The sequence below is a fragment of the Oryza brachyantha genome, chromosome 1 (assembly GCF_000231095.2).
Source record: "Oryza brachyantha chromosome 1, ObraRS2, whole genome shotgun sequence".
In the NCBI taxonomy this organism is placed as follows: domain Eukaryota; kingdom Viridiplantae; phylum Streptophyta; class Magnoliopsida; order Poales; family Poaceae; genus Oryza; species Oryza brachyantha.
In genome coordinates, this window is record NC_023163.2 from 14,160,982 (window position 1) to 14,183,427 (window position 22,446).

Consider the following 22,446-nt stretch of genomic DNA (forward strand, 5'->3'; position numbering starts at 1 on the left):
TGTTTGATGTTGTAAGATATTTCGATCCTCCCTAAATCATATACTACCTCTGTAAGACTTTCTAGTCTCGTATATAATTTGTATATATATATATATAAATAATTTATATATATATATATATATGTATATATGTCTAGATTCATTAGCATCTATATAAATCTAAACAAGACTAGAAAGTCTTACATTGCGAAACGGAGGAAATAGATGCTAATGAATCTGGACACATATATAACATATATTCATGGATTGATTCATGAATCTAAATAGAGCTAAAATAGCTTATAATATAAAACGGATGAGTAATACGGTCATCGGGACTCAATTTTATACTGTACTAGCACAATGCCTATGCTTCAAAAATCATTTTATAAAATTTTATTAAATACTTGGCATATATAAATAATTTAATGAATAGTTGAGCTCCATAAAAACATATACTCTCTATATGTATTTTAATATAATACTCTTAACTTTATTGCACATGTTTAATCATTTATCTTATTAAAATAACTTAACTTACATAGTTATCATTTATATTTTTATGAATAGATTTATTATTAAATATATTTTAATTATAACTTACATCTTTCCATATTTACACATAATTTTAAATGATTAAACTTTTATCAAAAGGTCAACAACATTATTTATAAAAATACAGAGGAAGTATTAACCTGCCCTCAAACTGTTAACACCAAGCTAATTAACCACAAATAATATATCTAACAATAAAAATGTGGCACATGGAGCAAGGTTTAATTAGCTAAATTAATTTATTAATAATGAAATACTCATATATCGATCGAGACATACATGAGTTAAAAAAATATGGTCCACGACCTACATTAACATGGTGAAAACGATTGTCCCACACACGGCTATTACGACTGCTTCCAACACCTAGTCCAATATGGATTAAATATCCTTCGGATCTTGGGTGGCGGGTCTCCGTCGTCATCTCTAACTATTATCTCATTCTATATAGTCTAAACCAATACGAACAACATGTTGGCTCTTGGCCATATTTTGACCTTTTCCTTAGGCTCGGACTGATGGTGAACTTATGAACCAGATTATATGACAAGGTAGAAACACTATCATTTTTTATAACATTAGATTTTTTAATAATTTTTATGATAGTAGAGATTTAGATTATACAACAATCAAAATAATCTATCCTAAAATCATAATAATAATATTTAATTTGAGAATTTATGTAGATGTCAAAATTCATCAATTTTTATAACATTAGAGATTTAGATATTTTTTATAATAATATAGATTTGGATTATAGAACAATCAAAATAATCTACCCTAAAATCACAATAATAATTTAATTTGAGAATTTATTTAGGTGCCAAAATTTTGATGTTAAAATTATAATTTATTGTTGATATATTTAATAATAAAAAGTATAAAACAACACTTTAATAATTAATTATTGGAGAAGCGCTTCACAGCTATGAAACAAACCGATTGTTCTACACTTAGGAACGAAAATGTAAATGATGACCTCGTGGTGGAACGATAGACGAAAAAACCGGTAGAACTCTTATTGCTTTTATATATATATATATATATATATATATATATATATATATATATATATATATATATATATATATATATATATATATATGTTTAGCTGTGTGTATACGTTGAATAGACAAACAGCTGTCTTGGCCGTCGTATATGCTTTATTACCTGCACCTGCGCCCTTCCGAGGAGCTCCCCACACTTTACTTCTCTTCTTCTGGAAACCCCTCTCGAACCGCACGAATGGGGCGGCGGCGGCGATTCGCGCAGCTCGCCTCGACCAGCGACGACGACGACGACAACGACGTCGTCCCCGCCGCCGACGCTCCCAAAGCGAAGCCCACGCTTCCCTCCTCCACCTCGGGCCCCAGGAAGCAACAGCGCCGCCTCGCTCCCGCCGCCGACGAGGATGATGACGATGACGTGGACGACGTGGAGCTTGAGGAGGAGGAGGAGGACGAGAAGGATCTGGAGGAGATGCGGAAGAACGAGGAGGAGGAACGGAGGGAGGAGACGCAGACCCGCCGCCGCCGGGGCCACAAGCCCAAGCGCCCTGCCGAGGAGAGCGAGGAGGAAGAGGAGGCGAAGGCGGAGGAGGCCCGCGAGGAGGAGAACACCGAGGCGGTTCCCATCGGGGAACCCGTGAAGATCACCGGGAGGGGGAAGAAGCAGCGCAAGCATTACACCTCCTTCGAGTACGAGGGCAACACCTTCGAGCTCGTATGCCGCCGCCTCCTCCTCCCTTTTGCCCCCAATTTTGGCTAGGGTTTTTAGGGGTTTTAAGAAGTAACCAATTTCTCATTGTTTGGGATGGATGATTGTTCTTGATTTACAGGAGGACCCGGTGCTGCTTACGCCCGAGGATAGCAAGGAGAAACCCTATGTTGCCATCCTTAAGGTCTGTGATCGGATTTGGACGATGTTAACAGTACATTGGCACATATCTCTCTTATACACATGATCAAGGAATTGTTTTAGGCATTCAATTATGTGTCATTTTGTAGGCATCACCAAGGTCGGTGATGAATCACACCTGTTGCATGTTTGGGTGATATTACTACATTAGCATGTATATCTCTCTTATTTACATGACAAAGAAAGAATATCAAGGAGTTATATGCATTAAAATCTGGTGTTGTGTTGACGCACAAAAATCCTGTGTCAGATTTTTCACCTTTCCTTTGCTAGTTTTCTTTAGGGTGACAATTGGTGAACAATTGTTTCTTCCTGATCAGTTTGACATATTGATGTAAATCTTGAAGATGAATTTCTGTCCAGAACTCTATGAGCATGCACCAGTTTTGACATGAATGTTTACCTTTCAAAGTTGTTTCAATGATGGAACTATGCTTAGATGTACTGATGCACGTCTTATCTCTGACCTATCGAACCGTTGTTCTATGGTCTGTGACTGAAATCATTGACTCATTGTCTACCTATTGTTGTTGTAATTTTATTCCCTCTTTCCAGAGTTCATTATGATAAATAACACATTATTTATTATCATCTTGGAACAGGATATAACAGAAACCGAGGGAAGCTTATCAGTAACTGGCCAGTGGTTTTATAGACCAGAAGAGGCTGATAAAAAGGGTGGGGGTAGCTGGAAAGCAAGTGACACGAGGGAGCTATTTTACAGTTTTCATTTTGATGATGTACCAGCAGAGTCAGTTATGCACAAGTGTGTAGTCCATTTCATTCCTCAACACAAGAAGATTCCCAGTCGGAAGGAACACCCTGGATTCATCGTCCAAAAGGTCTACGACACGGTTGCGAAGAAACTCTGGAACCTAACAGACAAAGACTATGAGGATAACAAGCAACATGAGATTGATCTTCTTGTTAAGAAAACAATAGACCGTATCGGGCAGCTTTCTGATCTTGAACCTGCAGATGCACCTGTAGACAACAATGATCAGCTCTTGAACAAGCGAGGCCTACGGAAGAGACCTATGCTCCCTATAGATGTTTCAAGGGATGATGCTTTAGCAGGCAAATCTGAGCAGTTTGGAAAAGCAGAGACACCTGGAAGTGATAAGCTAAAGAATTATTCCACTCTTGTCAAATATAAAGCTGTTACTGGTGATCAATATCGTGATAGGTGGCTTGATAAATTAGTGGATACTATTCCACTAATATCAAAGGAAAGTGCTGGGGCTTCTCATGCTGATCCTGGTGGTGCCACCAAAAGTTCGACTAATGGTTCATCTGCAAAGGAAGTAAGTTCGGGTGTAAGTTGTTTACTCTCCTTGTGATGGGAATGGTTTAAACTCCTACATTTTGAATATATGTTGCATAGTTATGTTATAGGAAATTAGGAATTTTTATGTCCCATAACTGCATACACGTACACTAATATATGACCATACAATAGGATTATTTGACAACTGTATGAGTTAACTTTGTCAATTATATGCCACATAGAAACGCTACAATTAATCATTTTGGTAACATTAGGTTAAGTTATCCTCTCACTTTCCAACTCTTTTGTGTGCTAAGCTTCTATTTTGCTAGCGACATGAAATTTGCATATATATTATAGTTTTCCTGCTATATTTTACGGTAGCAATTTTATGGTTGTGAGAATCGTTGGTAAACTGCATCTTCTTGTTCCTATATTCTTTAGACAAGTGGCCTGGGATGAGTAACACTACAGGGTTCACTTGACAAGGCATCATTGAACTACGGATTGCTTCCCCGAGCAGCCAATATTGAATAATTTATTATGTTTGTCTCAAGCATTTTTGGTTTTCTGTTCTGTATGCAAACATGAAGGTTAAAAGTAAAACTCACATCTCAGGGGTGCTTAAATGCTCTAGCAAGTGTGAAGTCATACCCTGCTATATCCATCAGTGATCAGTATAACTTTGTTTGCTAACACGAACTAATGATTGCTTCTCAGCACTGAGAAATAATACCATATGTGCTAGTATGTTGGCAATGGTCATTCTTTAGGACTCATGTAAGCCTCGTTCGTCCTTTATTTGTGTTCCTCCTTAGATGGTTTTGCGATCTGTTTTCAGGACAATGAAAAATCGTATGCACCTGATGTGGTTATTTCAATAATGGCCTCCTTAGAAAGATCTACTTATGAAGCTCTTGGTTCCGACTTCCAGAAGTATAACCAGAAATTGAGACAACTGCTGTTCAACATCAAGGTACATACAAACAAATTTCAACAAACCATATCCTTCTGACAGATGCACAGTTCACTTATTAGTTTATTTATATATACCTGGTCTTGGAAAGCTCCATTTTACTAATTGCATAATGTATAGAGCTAAATACATGACTAAACTACAGTCTTTAGTTGCATAAGTAATAAGTGATAAAAATTTTCTCAAGTAAACATAGTAGAAGTTTACATCCTAAATAATTGGCATCTTGACCTTTGCAGTACTACCATACCATTGATAGAAAATCAATTCTGCTAATGTCTCAAATGTGAATATGAGATTATACCAAGTTTGGAATTCACAAAATATAATACATGCATTATGTAGAAATTCTTAAATTGCAATTTTCACATATTATCATTCTTAAAGCAAAACATTGTTTTTTTGGGTCATCTGCTCATTGTAAAACATAATTCTCTTGCATTCGCTATAAGGCTTCTTAAAATACCACCTATGACTAGGAAAATTTCTTAATGTCATTATTCTTGATTCAGTATTAGGCTTTTTGGTTACCACTCATGTTTCATTTGAATAATGCAGGTAATTTCTTATTTTTGTAACTCACATTGCCGTTAAACTTTCTCCTTCAGACTATAAGCTCAATCTTTTTCTTTAGTTTGAAATTTTTGTTTTTCTTTTTGGATCATAGTAGCACTCCCCAACAATTTGTTTCATCGTGATCTTAACCATATAAAGGTTTTTAGCTTGTCAAACATTATGATTCTGTAAAGACTGCAAATTATTATTTGATGACCTGACATATCACTGTTATTTTTCATTTGCAGAATAGCCCTGTACTACGGAAGAGACTGATGAACAAGGAGCTTGATCCTCCAGTCTTGTTAACAATGTCTCCGGATGAACTAAAGGTCTAATTATCTTTCAACTATTTTGCAATCTTTCACTTCAAAATGTACTTTACAGCATGTTTCATATGTCTCATGCTCTTTACTGTAGTGACTAAGTGCCAGTGGTGAGCATTCAGTTTTTTTCAGTTTCATTGGTTTGATATATTTGGTTTTCTCACACTTCACTTTTTGCTAGCCAACTGAAAAAAAAAACTTCAAGTGAAAACCAAGCCGAAGAACCGAACAAAATCAGTTCCCTTTTTATTATGCCTCTGCTTTCTCCATGGTTTCCCCAGGTCCTAGCAGACCTTCCTCACCATTCCACCACTGGCCACACCGTCAATGAGATAGATCTCGCTGCTGCCAGCCTCCCCCATCTCTTCCATCAGGCCCCATAGTTTGTTGGTCTTGCGCATAATTCTTTTTGCTGCAGCCTGGCCTCAAGGTTGAGTGTCCTGTGCATGTCGCTGGAGGTCTCCTGTGGCGCACGTGCTCCCATATGGCCTTGTCGCATGAGGACATGAGATCGAGCACCGTGTCACTGCTGGTGCTCTTCTACAAGCTGCTGGGCCTTGGTCCAGATTGGTTTTCTCGGTGGTTTTGGTTCACATAAAAAAAAACTGTAATAAAGCCAAAGACTGAAGTTCATCAAAACAAAAACCCAGCTAGGAACCTCAAACTGAAAAAATGCTCTGTTTGTATTTTAGTAGGTAGGAGTATAGAACATGGTTGCTTATTAATACAATTCATTTCTACAACAAAGTTAAATAGGAAGCATGTCTAGTCCAAACCAATTTAGTTTAAGCACCAATAGATATTGAGCATTATTTTTAATATAGAATAAAAGGTATTTTTGAAACAGTTAAGAATATATTGTAAATTAGAACAGGGTAGGAAAATAAAATGGGCCAAAGATGGTTTTCCAGATTTCCTTTTTAGTGGGTTTGGGTTGCACATTTCAACTAGATATGCCCCCCCCCCCCCCCCACACACACCCCTTCATAATAGTCACATGTTGTTCCATTGAACTTTTTTTTAACACATTCTCTTGTTATAATTATGATTTGTTCCTCGTTTAACTTAAATATGCTTTTGTATCTAAATTAACATTTTTTTGTTTGGGCATTTTAGGTTGGCTTGACTGCAGCAGAGAAGACATCTGAACCTGAAGAATCAAGGAAGTTACAGGTATTGTAAAACATATGTGTTACATTCAGTATATAGTTAGCCAAAAGAAGATTGAAGATGTTCATTATGGTAACTGAATTTGAACATGGAGTTATTACTTTGAGATTCTCTGAGTTTGGTGTTTGTTTCATCTAGATGACTGATGCACGATGTGTAAGATGTGCAGAAAAGGAAGTAGGTGTATCTGATATTATTCATGCTGGTCATGGAGATCGCTATCAGGTATGTTAATTTTCTATTTCTTATTTTATCCTTGATCCTACTTTTACTCAGGAGATACATTTCTTTTTTGTATTTCTGGTCATACATAAATCGTTTCAATATTGTATGTTTTGTAAGAACCTAACAGTAACACGAACACTTTACAGCTATTAAAAGTTTTTTAACCTATCCTTTGAAATCTTAAACCCAGCTTTGGAATCAATTTGATTGGTAGGCTTTCAGATTTTTTTTAATCAATGGTAATCCTTCAATACGCTTTTCTTCAATTCTTTAAGATCAGAATGAAATGTTTTTAGCAAATGCACCTTCGAAAAAGCAGTGAAGATCGGGCTCTAAATCCTCTAGCCTATGATCATGACTTCCTGCTAACCAATGTTTGGATTAAAGATCCTGCTGATATATCTATGGATGCACAAAGCACAAGAAACTTTATGGCCTGTTTGGATGTTATCTTTGTGCTAGATGAATTGACTCGGGGCTCTAATTTAAATCCATGTCGAAATGAAATGAAGGTCCAATTCAGTGCTTTTGTTTTGGTAAGATCTTTAGGGTCATGTTGGCGATGAGCTGAATGAAGTTGTCAACGGCGGTTAAGATAGGCTAGGTTATCATTGGCAAAGCTTTTAGGGCAATATAGGAGGCATCGGGATTTCGAGGGTGGTAGTGGGAGGTCATCAATGGCGGTAACTTTGGGGTGGCAAGGTAGAGCTTATGAGGGTATGGTGGTTGATAGCTGTTTTGGCATGATTGATGCAGAGGAGAAAGAAGACGTGTTTCCATGTTTAAGCCAATTCAAACCTAGGGCCTTATGAAATTTTCTTGTGCTCCTCTAGTTATGGTATGATTCTATAGAAATGAGCAATTTATATTCTTGTGGAACTAGAGTTCCAAATGGTTGAAATGATTTTTCTTCGAATTTACCCTTAGTTCCTAAATCCAAATGGGTCCTTACAAATTGCCCATACCAAATGGTATAAGTGCAAAAATAGCAAATAGTTATTCTAGATTATGACGTACAAAAACATCTTACGAATGCTGTTTACTAAATTTTCATCCATGGTTGTTGATAAGCCTTGTGGTGTTCTCCAAATTGTACTGCGTGTTACCATCCTCTTGCTGAAGGACTTGGTCTGCAAACTGCTAAAGCACATGAAGATAGCCCGTGTGAAATGGAGATACTTCTTTTTTTTTTTTTGCCATACAAAAATTTATGTTGGTATGTCTTTACCAAAACCAATAAGCCAATCCTCAAGCATTTGAGTAAAGTTGAGGATTTAAAAAGGTTGCATGCACAACTTGATGAACAAAACATTTCTTGATACCTCCTATTTTCTTTGCGAAGTTCATTTTTGTTAAGATAACTTGGCAAGGCTAATTCCAGTAGCATTAAAATACTTAACTTTTAATGGTATTTTAACTTCCATGCTAATTTATCTACATTGAGGATACTGTAATTAGCAAGTGTATCATGCATAGACTTTATTGAATACAGTTCATTTTTGTTTGGGCTTTTAGTGCAGAGCAACTTGTAACCTTAAAAATCCTAATGGAGAATTGCTTGTTTGTTTGGGCTTAGATTTTTGTTTTATAACTAACTAATAAGCCCAAGCAAAGGGGGTATTAGTAGTTTAAAGGGAAACATCCTTAATAAATTCTTTTTATTGATGTCAAGGTCCTGGACACCCAAACCCCCTTAACCATTCCGCCGGCAAACAGTGCTCCATTTAGCAAACCTATATTTCGAAGGAGAAGATCGTCACTTTGCCCGAAAAACCTGGACTTGAAATAATGCAACTTCTTCAAAACCCTTATAGGTATTTTGAAGGTCAAGATCATGAACATCTGAAGGCCACAGAGCGTGGAGTTTATGGGGACTTGTTTGCACTTTCAATTGCTAAGTTTTTCCTCGGAGTGCTCTTTAGTTGTAGAACTGTAATGTTTAATCTCCTATGTGCTTTGGTATACACAAACATCTTAATGGGATGAGCCATTTCCTTCGGTGATGGTTGGATGGTCTTTAATGAGTTCGTCTTCGCTAAAGCAAAATAACTCACTTCACTGAAAATTTATTTGCCAACTCAGAGTGGTTTGAGTGTATATAACAAGTGCTTTATGTTATTGTTCAAGGTCATGTTCTATACAAAGTATCATGTTGTCAAAGAATGAATAAAATTGTCACCCACAATAGGGGGGCACAATTCTTATCATTTGTACATTCATAGCTCCTGGTATGAAAACTGTGAGCATCTTAACTGCTCTGTTGAGAAGGATATGCTACATCTCCATGTGGGTTCACTTCTTTAGTTAGAGTAGGTGGGGGTAATGTCCAACTACTTTAAATGCAAACACTGCCCTCTATGATAAAGTTCTCAATCCTAGCACCAGTTTTGTGAGAACCCTTTTATGTTAGAATGAATGTTGGACCATGTGGCCTTGTCATAAGTCTTCGGAAATATCAATTTTGGATTACTCCATTTACTCCTAGTTCCTTCCTTTGTGCCTTCCATTGACGTTTCATTCAGAATGATCACCCAATCCTTTGTGGATCTCCTTTGCAAAAAAATGTTGCATGAATTGGTTGCATAGTATTTTTTGGCAACACCATTATATTTTCACCATGCAGCCTTGTAAAATTTTGAAGTTGATATGCCTAACAGGTAGGTTTGTTTTCTATGATGTATGGGCATGGCCAATAAGTGGATTCACCGTTTACAAAAATGAAAAAAGAAATAAAGCCGATGTGGTGTTATTGTTACATATTTAATAAATGAAACATGCATTTATGATGATCCTCAAATAGGCCCATGAAGTCCTTTATGAGTTCTCGAAACACATCTGTCTTGCAAAGTAGTTATGCTATAGGAAACCAAACAACGATTATCATAATTGGTAATGGGTTTTCAACCATGCGTCGATCCCTATCTTGCTTGAGTTGGAACATATGTCATTATGTTGGTTACATATTGCTTTGCATGCCTCCCTTAACCTTAGCTAGCGCATGGCCACATACTAGTAAATCTTTTTACTTAAGAAATGAGCAATTTGTCAAGCTAACCACTCATTAGAGATATTCCAATGCTAATAACCTTTTTCTTTTTGTTAAAATCATCTTTAACTAACTTCTGTTATTTCCACTTATACTTTCAGCTCAATCCCATAGGTGGTATCTAAGTATTCTAGTTTTATCTTGCCATCTGTCCATAGTAGTATGGCCTCATAAAAACCTTCTCTAGTTAACTACCCCTTAGGTAGCCTAGCATCCATACCGCCATTATACCGTTGCCTTGGCCGTGGTGCGAGAGGCCGCACGCCAACATCATTCATTCTTATCTCTTTATTCCATGTCTACAATTCCCCTTTGTACGTCACATGTTTGTTATGATTCTCTTCATTCTTGTCAATATCTTTATTAGCATTATAAGTAGTACATATTTACATAGTTATTACTTGCTAGGATTGGACTAGATTGGCGCTTCCGCCAGAAAAAAAAATCAAAACCACATTAGGTTCAGTTTAAAGATCAGGTGTGCAATCTAGTGTTTGCCCTCGGGCGGGTACCTACCGACTAAAGACTAGGCTGATTTGGCGGCGACTAAGTGTTTTTTTATAGCTTTTCTGCATAAATACACGATTTAGACAAAAATACCAATGTATGACTAGTACTATGCCCATACTAACGTTAAGGCTCAGTTTACTAATACAAATAAGATATACTGAACTCATTCAAATGAAATCACATTCAAAGTTATCTATCACGCGTTTGTTACTCTGGTGATCTAAACAAACTCCGACAAAATTGCAGCAAACCACTAGTTAATAGTGACTATTTTAGCTTTACACAATTAATTATAAGTTAGCACACACTCCAAGTGCAAGTTTTCAAGTTTAGACGATAATTTCAGAATTTGCAAGGCCAAACTTATATACTAATTTTAGAAACATTACAATGTCAAGCTCATACACTAATTTCACAACTACTACAAGATCAAGTTCATACATTGCAAAAACAATTTTATTTAAATAATTTATGTACATTAACTAATATTTGCTTAAAATTTAAACTATGTAAAGCTAAATTTATGAAAGCTACTTTATACAAATGAGTTGCATCCCATACAACTTCTTGTCTCCTTTTATTAAATGAAAAAATGTTGTATATATGAAATGAACAAAATAACTATGCAACTCTCAAATAACACATAATTCAAAGTCCACATTTTTATGAGTTGAAAAACGGATATCATTGTCTCATATTATATAAAAGAAATTTAAATCAAATATTAATTGATCGTACAATACCTAGCAAATATTTATCACACGGGTTCTTTTCATTTCAAAAAATATACCACAGATTGAAATTACCTGCGATTTTTCCATTGAATCTGTATTTCCTGTTCATTATTACCAGGAGGTGCACATATCCATCAATGATTAAAAGAATATTTTGTAGTGATGCATCATTTGAGAAATCAAGAAATTTACTTATTTCACATAAAAAGATGGTGCCAACAAAATATTTATAGAATCTTAAATACTCATCCCTATCTATCAGAGATTTATTTGATGTTAGAATTAGTGATTTGGTCGTTTGGGCGTCTGACTCTGTCTTGATCAATTTGATGTGAGCATAGCTACAGCATGCTAATGAGCACAAACTTAATTGTCTTGGCATCGATGTTGTCGTTCTAATGGCGTCTCCTACCGACTTGTGCTATTGCACTAGCCATGTCAGATGTTGTGATTAGACTTTGATTCTAAAGGTGTGTATTGCATATTTATAGAAACTTTATAATTGGAAAGTTAATCTTTATCTATATATAAAAGTCTTTAATGTATAGAAAATGTTTGCCTTGTTTTAATTGGAAGGTAATTTCTAATATATGGAAACTCTATAATTAGTAATATAGCTTCTACTTTAGAAAGCTGTGTAAGGAGAGGTGGAGTCCATCTTAGCCTCCAATCTTGTGAGATGATTTAGCCGTTGGATTTGAATAATGATGAATGAAGAATGAGGGATAAGTAAAATCAGTTGGTGCACTATAGGATAGATTCAACGGGTTGTGGTCAAGAGCCTAAGCTAGGAGCGGTCATAGCCGATCCAATCCTGTGGGTTGTGTGGGCTGAGTAGAGTTGACCAGTAGCAAAGCGAAGCTGCCCAAGCCTGGCGGTTGGTGCAACTTCAACTAGCGCCACCATCGCATACACCTTCCATCGATGCGAGGAGAGAAAGAGAGCAACAAATGAGTATCGGAAGAGCGTGATGGTGCAATGGTGGCACACCTGCACTTTCCTCGATGCCTGGACGAATGGCCGGAGAAGGGGAAGAGTGTGGCAGCTTCTATCAATGGTTTGCAGGTAGGTAACCCTAATCCCCTAATATGCATCTGACTCACACTTCCATTTTTCATCCTTGTGCATCGCACCCAAATTTTGGTCACCAGCTCATCGCCAAATTGCCACCTAGTTTCTCCCTTTGCCTTTCCAAATACGCTAAGTGCTGCCCTGTCCAGGCCATCTAGTACAAACTAGTACCATTTAGGAGACAAAATGACCAATCTAAGTGCAAACAAACTGGAAAAATCGAACTGAACTAGGTGGTTTTTAAATGAATTGACCAGTTAAACCTGGAAAAATCAGTTGATGGGTTGAACTGAGGTCCAATTCAATTTTTCAAATGTGCTGCAGCTACTTGTTGATGGGCTGAACCAAGGCCGTTCTCAAAGGACTGACCTTACTTGCATAACGACAGGTTTGAAATTGGTTTCTGAAGCTTCAAAAGACTTGTTGCATGTGTTTAAACTTATGAGAATGCATCGTTGTAGCCCTTCATGATATCCTGCCATTGTGCTAGACTTTTGGTCATCATCGATAGATACTCATTTGGGACTGCCTCATTGTCATTAGCTGCCTTCTTTCACCTGTACACCGTGCTAGCTCTTATCCATCATACATCACCTAATGCTCACAAGAAAACCACCAGTCTATTCTGACATGAACCAGTTCTCTGGATCTAGCTTGCACCAACTACAAAGCCACTATCTCCACAAAAAATGAGCAGAATAATTGAACTAGAGAAGAAAGAAATGACCTCTTCCTCCGACGGGTAGATCCATGCTCAATCACCCATCAAAGATACCTACACTAGCTGTGCTCAATCCCTCAAGCACTCACTGCCTCAGGCCATCACCTTCATCGCATCGCAGTGTCTGCCTGCATGGTTGTCTAGGCTGGTTGCTCGCTGGCAACATGCCTTATTTACGGGGTAATCACAGCGCTGGCCTCCTAGGTAGCGGGCTAGTCGACCAGGGTAGGACAGTGGCTGCACGGAATCGGGGCAGTAGGGCTAGTGACTAGACAACTTGGCAAAGGTGCAGCTGCGAAATTTAGAGGTGATGGCATGGCACCAAATTCCAATCGCCGCAGGTCCAGCTGTGGGCAGTAGAAGGGGGTTGAGCACAAAATCTATTGCTGCCACTTCTCGTCCTCTCCTCGCACCTAGTCTCTACTCAGTGGATATCTGCCCTATTAGCGAACACTGTTGCACCGCTCTTCTCCATCATGCTTCATAGCCTTTCAATTTCCTTGCTTTTGTTTCGTGGAGCTAGTGGATGGAAAGCAAAGGCGAGGACAGGAGTTGGCGCAGTGATGGCATGGGTAAAACCAAAAAATCTACCCACGTGAATTTGCAGGTGTATCTTTGGCTGTTTGGCATCTAATCGAAATTTCACAATGCACTGGCTGGAGTAGTTACTAATTAGAGCATGAATTGGCAAATCTGTGGAGAGTGAGATTTTGTATATGCTCACAAAAGTTCATTGTACAAGGATTTGGCAATATATACATGGGTTTGAATGGAAGTTATACTGGCTTGGTCAAGCAAATATTTCATTGATTTGGGACCCTGTGGTTTTGTGCCTTTGATAGACTTTTCAGTTCAACTCTGTAGCCAATTGATTTTGCTGAACACATTCTTTTTATAGCTTGATGTTAGTAACGAGTAGAATTAAGAAAAGGTCCATGTGTCTACGTTGTGAATTTAAGCACAAAATCTAATCTTGTTGGATAAATAGTATGATCAGTTTTATTTGTGTACAACATGGGATGTTCTGACTTCTGATTTCATGAATTCTTATACTTGTGTCTGAAATTGAGATTTCTGTTGCATCACATGGGCACATGACTGGTATATTGGAAAAATGAATCAGGAAATGATATGTGACAGTGATAGTAGTTGATTAATCACTAAAAACGTTTCCCTGTAGTTATACTGTTAATATTATTTTATAAATAATTGTTTAGGACAATGATCAAACATGTGCAATGGAGACTTCTGATGCTCTAAAGACATGTAAAAAAGGAAAAGAGGTGGTACTAAGTTGGATTGATTTTGCATCCAAATATGGCTATTATATATCAACCAAAATGTCGTTTTTGTATTGTTTTTCCCCTGGAATGCCTTATTTTTAAGAATTTTTCATCCAAACTCAAACTGCCTTCTCTATTTTGTTGCTGGATATTTGCTATCCATCATCAAGGCCTATGAGTGAATATTTGATGTGTTAAGAGACTGGCAAGTGGCGAATGGCAACAGTAGTCATTACTCAGTAGCGTTGACTGCTGATAATGTTCAATGTATACTCTTTTTATCTGAAGTAATGATTGAACTTGGACTCACCTCCTAGATGGAATCTCCTTGTTCTTGAACTTGTATATTCTGGTGTTTATGTGCTTAGTAGTTCTGTGATTTCTGAAGGGTGAAACATCTCGGTACTTCTTTTGCCCCATCTTTCTCACGGAACTTATCTTTTGGTTTCAGCTGGAATGCAACGCCTGCGGGCACTCGTGGTTTTCGTCGAGAGACGCCATCACAACGCTGACGGTGGATACCCTAAGCAGTGGTGGGAACGTGGGCACCGCGCCATGGGCAACGGCCAAGTTCGACGTCCTCGAGAAGCAGCTGGCGAGCCCACGGGACCAGCCGGACAAGCCAGCGGCCGACGCCCTCCAGAAGAGCACGGCGGCGTACATGCCGACGCTGGAGAAGCAGAAGTCCTTCGGCCGGCAGAAGCCGGACGAACCCTCGTCGGCGCCATCAACTAGCCACGAGTAGATTAGATCATACGCAACCACGCCAGCCACGCCCCGTCAGCACGAGCAGCCTTTGCCACGATTAGATCACACGCACCACGGTACACGCAACGCATCGCCAGCGTTGGTCATTAGGAAAGTTTTAGAGATTATCTGTACAGCGTTAACATGTTACACGTTGAGCCGAGCACTCATGCTGCTACTGGTGAGAAACAGAGCAGACAGAGCTTCACGTTGGCATCCTCACGGGCACAGCTAATCATGTGTTTTAAGTTGCATCACTTCCAACGGTTGGAAGTAACCTTGCTCCTGTGCATCGTGAAGGTGTCGAGGGAGTGTTTGTGTTGTGGTTACTGGCCTTCTTTTATCTTGTGTTTTGCTTTGAATTTGCCTAAGCGATGTTTGTTCGTCACTAGAAGTGGGCCATGTCACTCATGCCCAACTAGTCCGTCAGAAGTTTCCACAATTTTTCATGCCAGGAGGGGCGAGAAAAAGGATAAGTATGTATTCCTGCGAAAATTATGTTTTAAAGACGCAAAACATTTTCCCGTTGCTTTATGTATCACCAATGTATTCTATGCGCACAAGTTCTATATGCACTTGCGGTGCCATCAACTAAAAATGCATCAAAAAGTTATTCGTGTACTTAGTAAGATCTTAAGTACATGAATACATATATAATACACACAAAGAAATTTCATTATATTTTAGCTATAGTAAAAGAGAAACCTGTGAAGAATCCCAGAATCAGTAGCCCTACCAAACAGGCCCGTTAGCGTTTGGCTAGAATTTAACTAAAAAAACTGAGGGTGGAGCAGATTTTGTTAAAGAGTTTTCTCTTTATGCGTAATGAATCTGAACTTTGAAAAATTTATACGTATGTGGAAGAGGAAGATGATAGAAGTAAACCTAGATTCCCTTTTTTTTATTCTGTTGTGGAAGTTGTTAGTCGATGTGTACCATGACTGCATCCTGAAGCCTTAATGCAATGCACATGATATGTTTTCCTCTTACATCTCTACATGCTCTTGAAGTTTGGTTTGCTACCATCTCTATATGCTTTTGAGGTTTGGTTTGCTACCAGCTCTATATGCTCTTGAAGTTTGGTTTGCTACCGAATTGCACAAGCTTCAACAAATTACTGGATGCATCAAAAGTGACCTAAATCATAACTGCATGCGTGCTTATTTCAAAAATTGACGATGGACACTGTCAGTAAATCCAGTAAACTCTTAGCAAGTTTACTGGCTAGATGACAGCCTAGACTTGTAAGGAGACGAGATCATCGTCAAGAATTTGAGTAAGAAGCATTTCAGTCGGTTTTTTTTTTTTTGAGAACTCATTTTCAGTCCCTTCACTTTGGCGATATGACTCTGCTGTGCACATCTCCAGTTGGTGCACACTCTGGTGTCGCTGCAACACTGGATCGACGACCGAGAAGACAAATTATCACCCTCATCTTTGACACAAATAAGAACCTGAATTGAATACAAATTATCACGAAAAGCTTAGTTCATTTCATAATAAACCACATCATCTGAAATGTATAGTTTTTCAGACTTGAGGGGGCATGTAAGCAGGAACAAAAGCACACAGGAAACATTCGGGAGATCAAGTTCAGTAGAATAATGAAGTGAACAAAAGTGAAAAGATTTTGTACAGATGCCCTGAAACGGCAGTACGAATGGCAGAGTGGTCTTACTGCGACCTTAGATTGGTGGGAACATCTTGCGGATTGCATACAGTCATCATAACCTCTCGGAGATGTATGTTGCAAGCCTGTCGACAGGCTTTTGGCCTTCAACTCTCACTTTTCCATGGGACTTTAGCTTTATCCGCACCAAGTAATCTACTGGGATCCATGCAAAGCTAAGCCTTGCTGGCATACCCTCACCATCTGGGTCCAGCATGCCCCTTGACTTCTCGACCCATTTGGGGTGATAGGTTACCTGGTACCACGCTGACGCCTTCATCTCGTAGAGCAGGTTCTTCTCGTCTTCACCAAGCTCGCATTGATCTGATGCTATGCTTTCAAAGGTACTTCTGAACTCCTTGCGTAGCGCAGAGTAAGCCTGCTTGAGCCTCTCTTTTATCTCCCCTTGCTTCTTGCTGTTGTACTTAGTAACAGACGTTATGTTCCCTGTCACAAGTTCTGCTTCAGTGTGTACTTTGTACTGATTTAGCAGCGCACTCAGCTGTGCCTCATATGAACACTTGCATTGCCAAGCACTTGCAAGGAAATCTGATGCACCAGGAACTTCCAGATCTATGTCATAAGGCAGATCGTTTGGAGTGCAAACCTCTTCGGACACCACATCCCCATTAGAGGCCTCTTGGATTGACCGATAAAGCCTTCCTAGAATCTTTTCAGATTTATAAGACAAGGATTCTTCCTTTCCCATGAAGTCAGGGTAGACTTTTGGTTTAAGGTGTTGCGGCATTATAGCAAGTTTGCCAGTCTTGGGGAAGTCCACAGCAGTTGCCGCTAACTCAGCTAAGTGAATGCACTTCTCATCCATTGCACCATACTCGCTAAGGTCAGCATGAACAACATGAGCATTACAGATCCTACCAAGATTCTCGCTTATCATGTTCTTTAAGAAGAAATCAATGATATCCTATTACAGAAAGAAGGTCTTGTTAGTACAATGCATTAATAGCAATAAATACTTTCCCAAAAAACAAGGAATCAACAATTTGTAGAAACTAGGGGAAATAAAATTTGTGAGTTAAGAAAGTTTTTTTATGCAGCTATATGTATACGCGCAATTGGAGAATATATATTCGCCAATGCCGGATTTTAAATCCAAAGAACAATCTAATTGATAATGAATTGGACTATTGAGTGTTATGTGTGTTATGTGAGCACACATAATAATATTCTGATCTCAAGTTCCCGGCTTGTCATTCAAATGATGTAAAGAATCAAGCAAATATGACATGAATTCAAACAATGAATAACATGAGAGTTTACCAAACATACAAGTGCTGCGCTAATAGTTTGCTAGACTTGAAATTTATGTGTTACTTCTAATTGACGGAATATGCTATCCCCTGTCTTTGCTGGTTTCCCCAGCAGTAGCTTGTGTTTAATTTTTTTTATTTTCAGTTCTCTAAACAAAACTTGTATATGCTTCCAACGATATCCTTGTACGAAAAAAATACATGTATATATTGAACAAAAATATTATGTGACAAACTGCTCACGTCTCAAGAATTATTGAACTTACATGTTGAGATACTGGACGTGGCAGCTGTTTTGCTTCAGGTGGGGAGTAGTCCATAGGATTCCAGCTCTTCTTGCCTGGAGGTATAAGTTTCTCATCCCATGTCACAAAGTAGAGATCCCCATCAAGATCGCTCCCAGATGCCTCATTAGCATGTGGCCTCTCGCCTTTCTGGGGGAACACCAAACAATCAACCAGATGATGCAGTTCAGGCACATCAACAGCTTCAAGGATGCGGACATCCCCTGGATGAAGACAGGGATTCTTTGCTATTACCACAGTACCCACAATGATCTCTGTGTTTCTGTCTGCAGATGAAAATCTTGACCCATGCTTCTTAAAATAACTGTTCAGTGATGGAACTGAGGCCCGAATAAAGCACTGCCCTTGCTCAAGAACCCCAAGCTCATCAAGACAGCCCATCAACCACCTTCCCTTTGGCACAAATATCCTTGCTTTTTCCAAAAGATCCTGCAATTGCGCAGACCTTATAGCCAAGAGCATAGCTTTCAAGTGTGGTTCAGATCCAGGTTCAAAGCCAGCACTAAGCATTAATGCTGCAGTGTTTCCATCCTCAGCACATGAAGTTAAAACCTCAAAAGCAACATCTCTGTCTGATAGAATATTGTTCAGGTTAGAAAGCATGGTCTCTTGCATTTGAGAGAAGATAGCATCTGGGACATTCAGTGAGGATAGCAATGTTATTATCTGGCGATTTAAGAATCCTGGCTGGAACTTTGTCCAGGAGACCACCTCTAACACCGAATGGCTAGACTCAAACTTCCTCATGCTTGGCCTCAGGGATAGCCGTATCCCATCACCATTTCCTTGCCAGACAGCTATGACACCCTTGAAGCCTGCATACCTGATCTGATAAGCAGATGGGGGGTTATCAGTCAGCTGTAGCCTCTCAGCAACTTCCAATGCAAGGTCTGGGGTAATTTTGCCGATTCCATCAGAGAAAATGTAGTCATTATGTACAATATCATCAAAATTCTCATCAACCTCGTCCAGTTGCATTGTCACAGTTGCATATGTAGATGAGAAGCACTGACCCATTCGAGCAGCGTGCTTCGCAACATTCTTACTTGTGAAACGTCCCATCCACTTCCTAATCCCTTCCACCGTTGTATTTCTGTCCTCAGCAAAGAACCAAGCTGACTTGTCCCTTAACTGGTTCGACGAGAATGCAAGAAATGAGTACTTCCTTCCACACAAGTGGAAACCCTCCGTCAGCAACAGCCTGACACGCTTATACACCGTTGTCTTCTGCTGGAAGTAATTTGACATCAAGTCTTTGACAATTGGTGCAGTGAAGGAGTTGAGCACATGGTTGTTCAGCATCTCCATACCCTCGTCCATAAAAGTCACCCTCAAAAACCTGTCGGCCACCTCTCGATAACGCCGAAGAACACGGTTTGAGCGCTCCACTTCGGGAGGCAGACAATAAGCCCTGGTAGGCGTGATCACCAGCCTCCGCACCTCCTCGTTGTCATCCCCAATCTTGCTGCAAAGAAGCTTGGGGTTCCTGGCCACCCTATCCAGCGCCTTCTTTAGCCTCCTGCACGCATCAAACACAGGGAACTTGTCCCCCCAGAAATCCTTCAATGCAGCCACATTGATGTCATCCGCCTTCCTCCTCAGCAAACTGAAGAATTCAGGGGTGAGCTGGTGCTGGTTGATGATCCCCTTGTGCACCAACGCGTTCACGAGGAACAAAACCGGAAACCTGAGCCCCTCGACGTGCTGCAAGCAGAAGAAGACGTCCTCCATTGGCTTCCCGAACTCCGGCTCGTCCTGCACCGTGAGCCCTCGCCTCGTCGGCCCCCGCCCGCCGCCGCAGTCCACGATCGCCACCCTCCGCTCCCTCATGTAGTCCAGCGCGCGGTCCATCTTTGGCCAGAACCGCGCCGGGAAGGAGATCCTGTACACCCCGCACCGGCCAATGGCGCCGCTCGGGGTGATGTCCGTGGTCCGTATCCACGGGTCGTCGTCGTCGAGCAGGTCGAAGGGGACCGACTCGTGGAAGTCGTCGTCAGCCGTGCGGTAGTGAACCAGCGGCGCCGCCCTGAGGCGGAGGAGCAGCGAGCAGTCGAGCCTGTACAGCCGGACCTCCACGACGTCGCGCACCGAGAACTCCAGCTTGACGTCGCAGCGTATGACGGCGACCTCGCGGAAGCCCGGGAACGTGAAGGCGGTGTCGCGGGTGAACACCAGGCGGCAGCACCCGTCGAACGGGTCGACGGAGAGGTCGAGCCCGGAGGCCGGCCCGCGCCAGGCGGCGAGGAACGCGTCTTGCGCCGGGAGCGCGCCGACCTCGAGCCCCACGTCGGGGAACCGGAACGGCTCCGTGCTGCGCCTGCGCGCCACGCGGAGGGAGCTGTCCGGCGCGGACGCCACCCGCAGGGGCTTCCCCCCGAGGATGAGCTCCGACCTCCCCGCGGCGTCGGCGGCGCGCCGCGCCCCCTCGGGGCGCGCGAAGTGGACGAACGCGTGCGGCGGCACCCGGTCGTACCGCGGCGGCGCCGCGGCGGCCGCGGCCGCCGAGGCCGCGTGCGCGAAGTCCGGGTAGGAGTCCGGCGGCGTCCAGGAGGTCTTGACGCGGCACCGCCAGACCTGGCCGGCCTCGTGCTCCAGGAAGTCGGCGAGGTCCCCCGCAGCGACGCCGGCGTCGAATCCCCCCAGGCTGACCTGGGTGGTCACCAGGTCCCCCGCCGACGCCGCGGCGCCGCGCCGCGCCGGCGATCGCATGGCCGCCGGGTGGGAATGGGGTTGGGTGGGTGGGGGTGAAAATCAATCGGATTCGGTTATTAAATCGACGAGAAAGAGGAGAGGGGTTTAAGCGAGGGGAGACGAAGGGGTGTGAAGAGTGTGTGTTTTGTGGGCCCACGTGTCAGTGGCACAGTGCATTACTCATGCCGATGATCATAATCTCACTATTAATTGCCACTGTGTTTGTTGGGGTTGTGAAAACGAAGATTGAATGAAGAGTTTAACACAATGAGCTCTTTTGATTTGACATTGGTAACTTTTAAATTATTTATTGTTTTCTCTCTTTTTTTCCAGTATTGTAAGATTTTTTTAACATAGATTAATCTATTAAGCGATATACATAGATTATATATATATATACATATATAAATATATACATATATATATATATATATTTGTGTTAGCAAAATGTAAATATTTAATTGTGAAACTTACACAGTACTGCCCTACCTCTTTCCTCGACCTTATAAGGACTTATTTAAGCATAATTTACTGTTTGGCTTAATTGTTATACTTACTTCCTTCATGTTTTTTGGGAGAGACTAGCTAAAGTGTGAGTATGCTATACATAAAAGAGAATATATTATAACACTATATAAAGTAAATAAAATGTGCTTTTATAGGGAATGTCCAGCTTAATTTGACTATACATGTGGTTGTTCATTTAGATTTTTTATTTTTAATATTAAAAAGTTCAAGAAATAATTTGCAAATTTTGAAACAAGAGTAGGTGAGGTGTCAGTGAATTACTAGCTTTCATGGTCATCTTTTGGCATTTTATTTCAAAAAGATGACCGGTGTATTTGCAAACAAAAAATAATTTATAAATAAAAGCAAAGGCTGAAAATTCAAAATAAATGTGTTTTAGCAATCTAAAAATAAATGTTATAAAATAAAGTACAATGAAAACTCCTAAAATCAACTCAAAACTTAAAGTTAAAAATTCAGATTTTGGCTTATAAGCATATGCAGAACAGAAGAAGTGAAAAGTTGTGTTCATTTGAGTATACTCCCTTCGTCCCCTAAACACTTCATTTTTGGTCTTGCTGGTTTGTCACATGTTTTTTAAGCAATTATTATTGTATTTTGGCAAAGTTGGAGATACTTGTGAGATTTTAGTGTGTAGTTTGTATTGGTATGTGTGAGGTAGGTTAAAAATAAAGTCTTTTTGGAACGGATGAGTAGATTATAAGGTTGTATTGAGTGTATTTTAACACAAATTTAATCCTCGGAGTAGCTATATGTTAATATGTATTTCTAATATATAAAGACAGAGGGAGTATTCTTTTAGTTAAGCTTGTATGGTTATGTTTAAGACGCGAAAAACTTCAACAGTACATCATGTTTTCACGTATTTTGAATTTTCATGCCAAAATAAGATTGGTTAAA

At 40.1% G+C, this 22,446-nt stretch overlaps 2 protein-coding genes across 5 annotated transcripts; one reads left to right on the top strand and one right to left on the bottom strand.

The window, feature by feature from the left end:
• The first annotated feature begins 1,677 nt into the window (after nucleotides 1–1,677).
• Nucleotides 1,678–15,661, top strand: LOC102709893. 4 transcript variants are annotated; one of them, XM_015832834.2, is made up of 8 exons: nucleotides 1,678–2,256; nucleotides 2,372–2,434; nucleotides 3,054–3,755; nucleotides 4,560–4,694; nucleotides 5,498–5,581; nucleotides 6,692–6,748; nucleotides 6,915–6,970; nucleotides 14,787–14,871. In XM_015832834.2, the coding sequence occupies exons 1-7, from the start codon at nucleotides 1,693–1,695 to the stop codon at nucleotides 6,924–6,926; spliced, it is 1,617 nt and encodes a 538-aa protein (XP_015688320.2). In that variant the 5' UTR covers nucleotides 1,678–1,692; the 3' UTR covers nucleotides 6,927–6,970; nucleotides 14,787–14,871. The 4 variants fall into 4 exon arrangements, with proteins under 4 accessions (XP_015688320.2, XP_015688319.2, XP_040375736.1 ...); XM_015832833.2 differs by lacking the exon at nucleotides 14,787–14,871 and adding an exon at nucleotides 8,643–9,108 and having other exon boundaries at nucleotides 6,884–6,970; XM_040519802.1 differs by lacking the exon at nucleotides 14,787–14,871 and adding an exon at nucleotides 8,643–8,678.
• A 337-nt stretch (nucleotides 15,662–15,998) lies between these two features.
• On the bottom strand, nucleotides 15,999–21,036 carry LOC102710170 (probable RNA-dependent RNA polymerase SHL2). The gene is made up of 2 exons (XM_006645894.3): nucleotides 18,289–21,036; nucleotides 15,999–17,676 (listed from the first exon to the last, which is right to left on the bottom strand). Exons 1-2 carry the CDS (start codon nucleotides 21,034–21,036, stop codon nucleotides 16,807–16,809), a joined length of 3,618 nt encoding a protein of 1,205 aa, XP_006645957.2. The 3' UTR covers nucleotides 15,999–16,806.
• Nucleotides 21,037–22,446: the final 1,410 nt, after the last annotated feature.

Excerpts from the sequence above, each read along its gene's own strand:
- LOC102709893 (XM_006645893.3), top strand. The coding sequence starts at position 1,693 with ATGCTTTATTACCTGCACCTGCGCCCTTCCGAGGAGCTCCCCACACTT. Across the intron at positions 2,257-2,371 it reads AGGGCAACACCTTCGAGCTC|GAGGACCCGGTGCTGCTTAC; the intron begins GTATGCCGCCGC and ends CTTGATTTACAG. Across the intron at positions 2,435-3,053 it reads CCTATGTTGCCATCCTTAAG|GATATAACAGAAACCGAGGG; the intron begins GTCTGTGATCGG and ends ATCTTGGAACAG.
- LOC102710170 (XM_006645894.3), bottom strand. The coding sequence starts at position 21,036 with ATGCGATCGCCGGCGCGGCGCGGCGCCGCGGCGTCGGCGGGGGACCTG. Across the intron at positions 17,677-18,288 it reads CACGTCCAGTATCTCAACAT|GATATCATTGATTTCTTCTT; the intron begins GTAAGTTCAATA and ends TTTCTGTAATAG.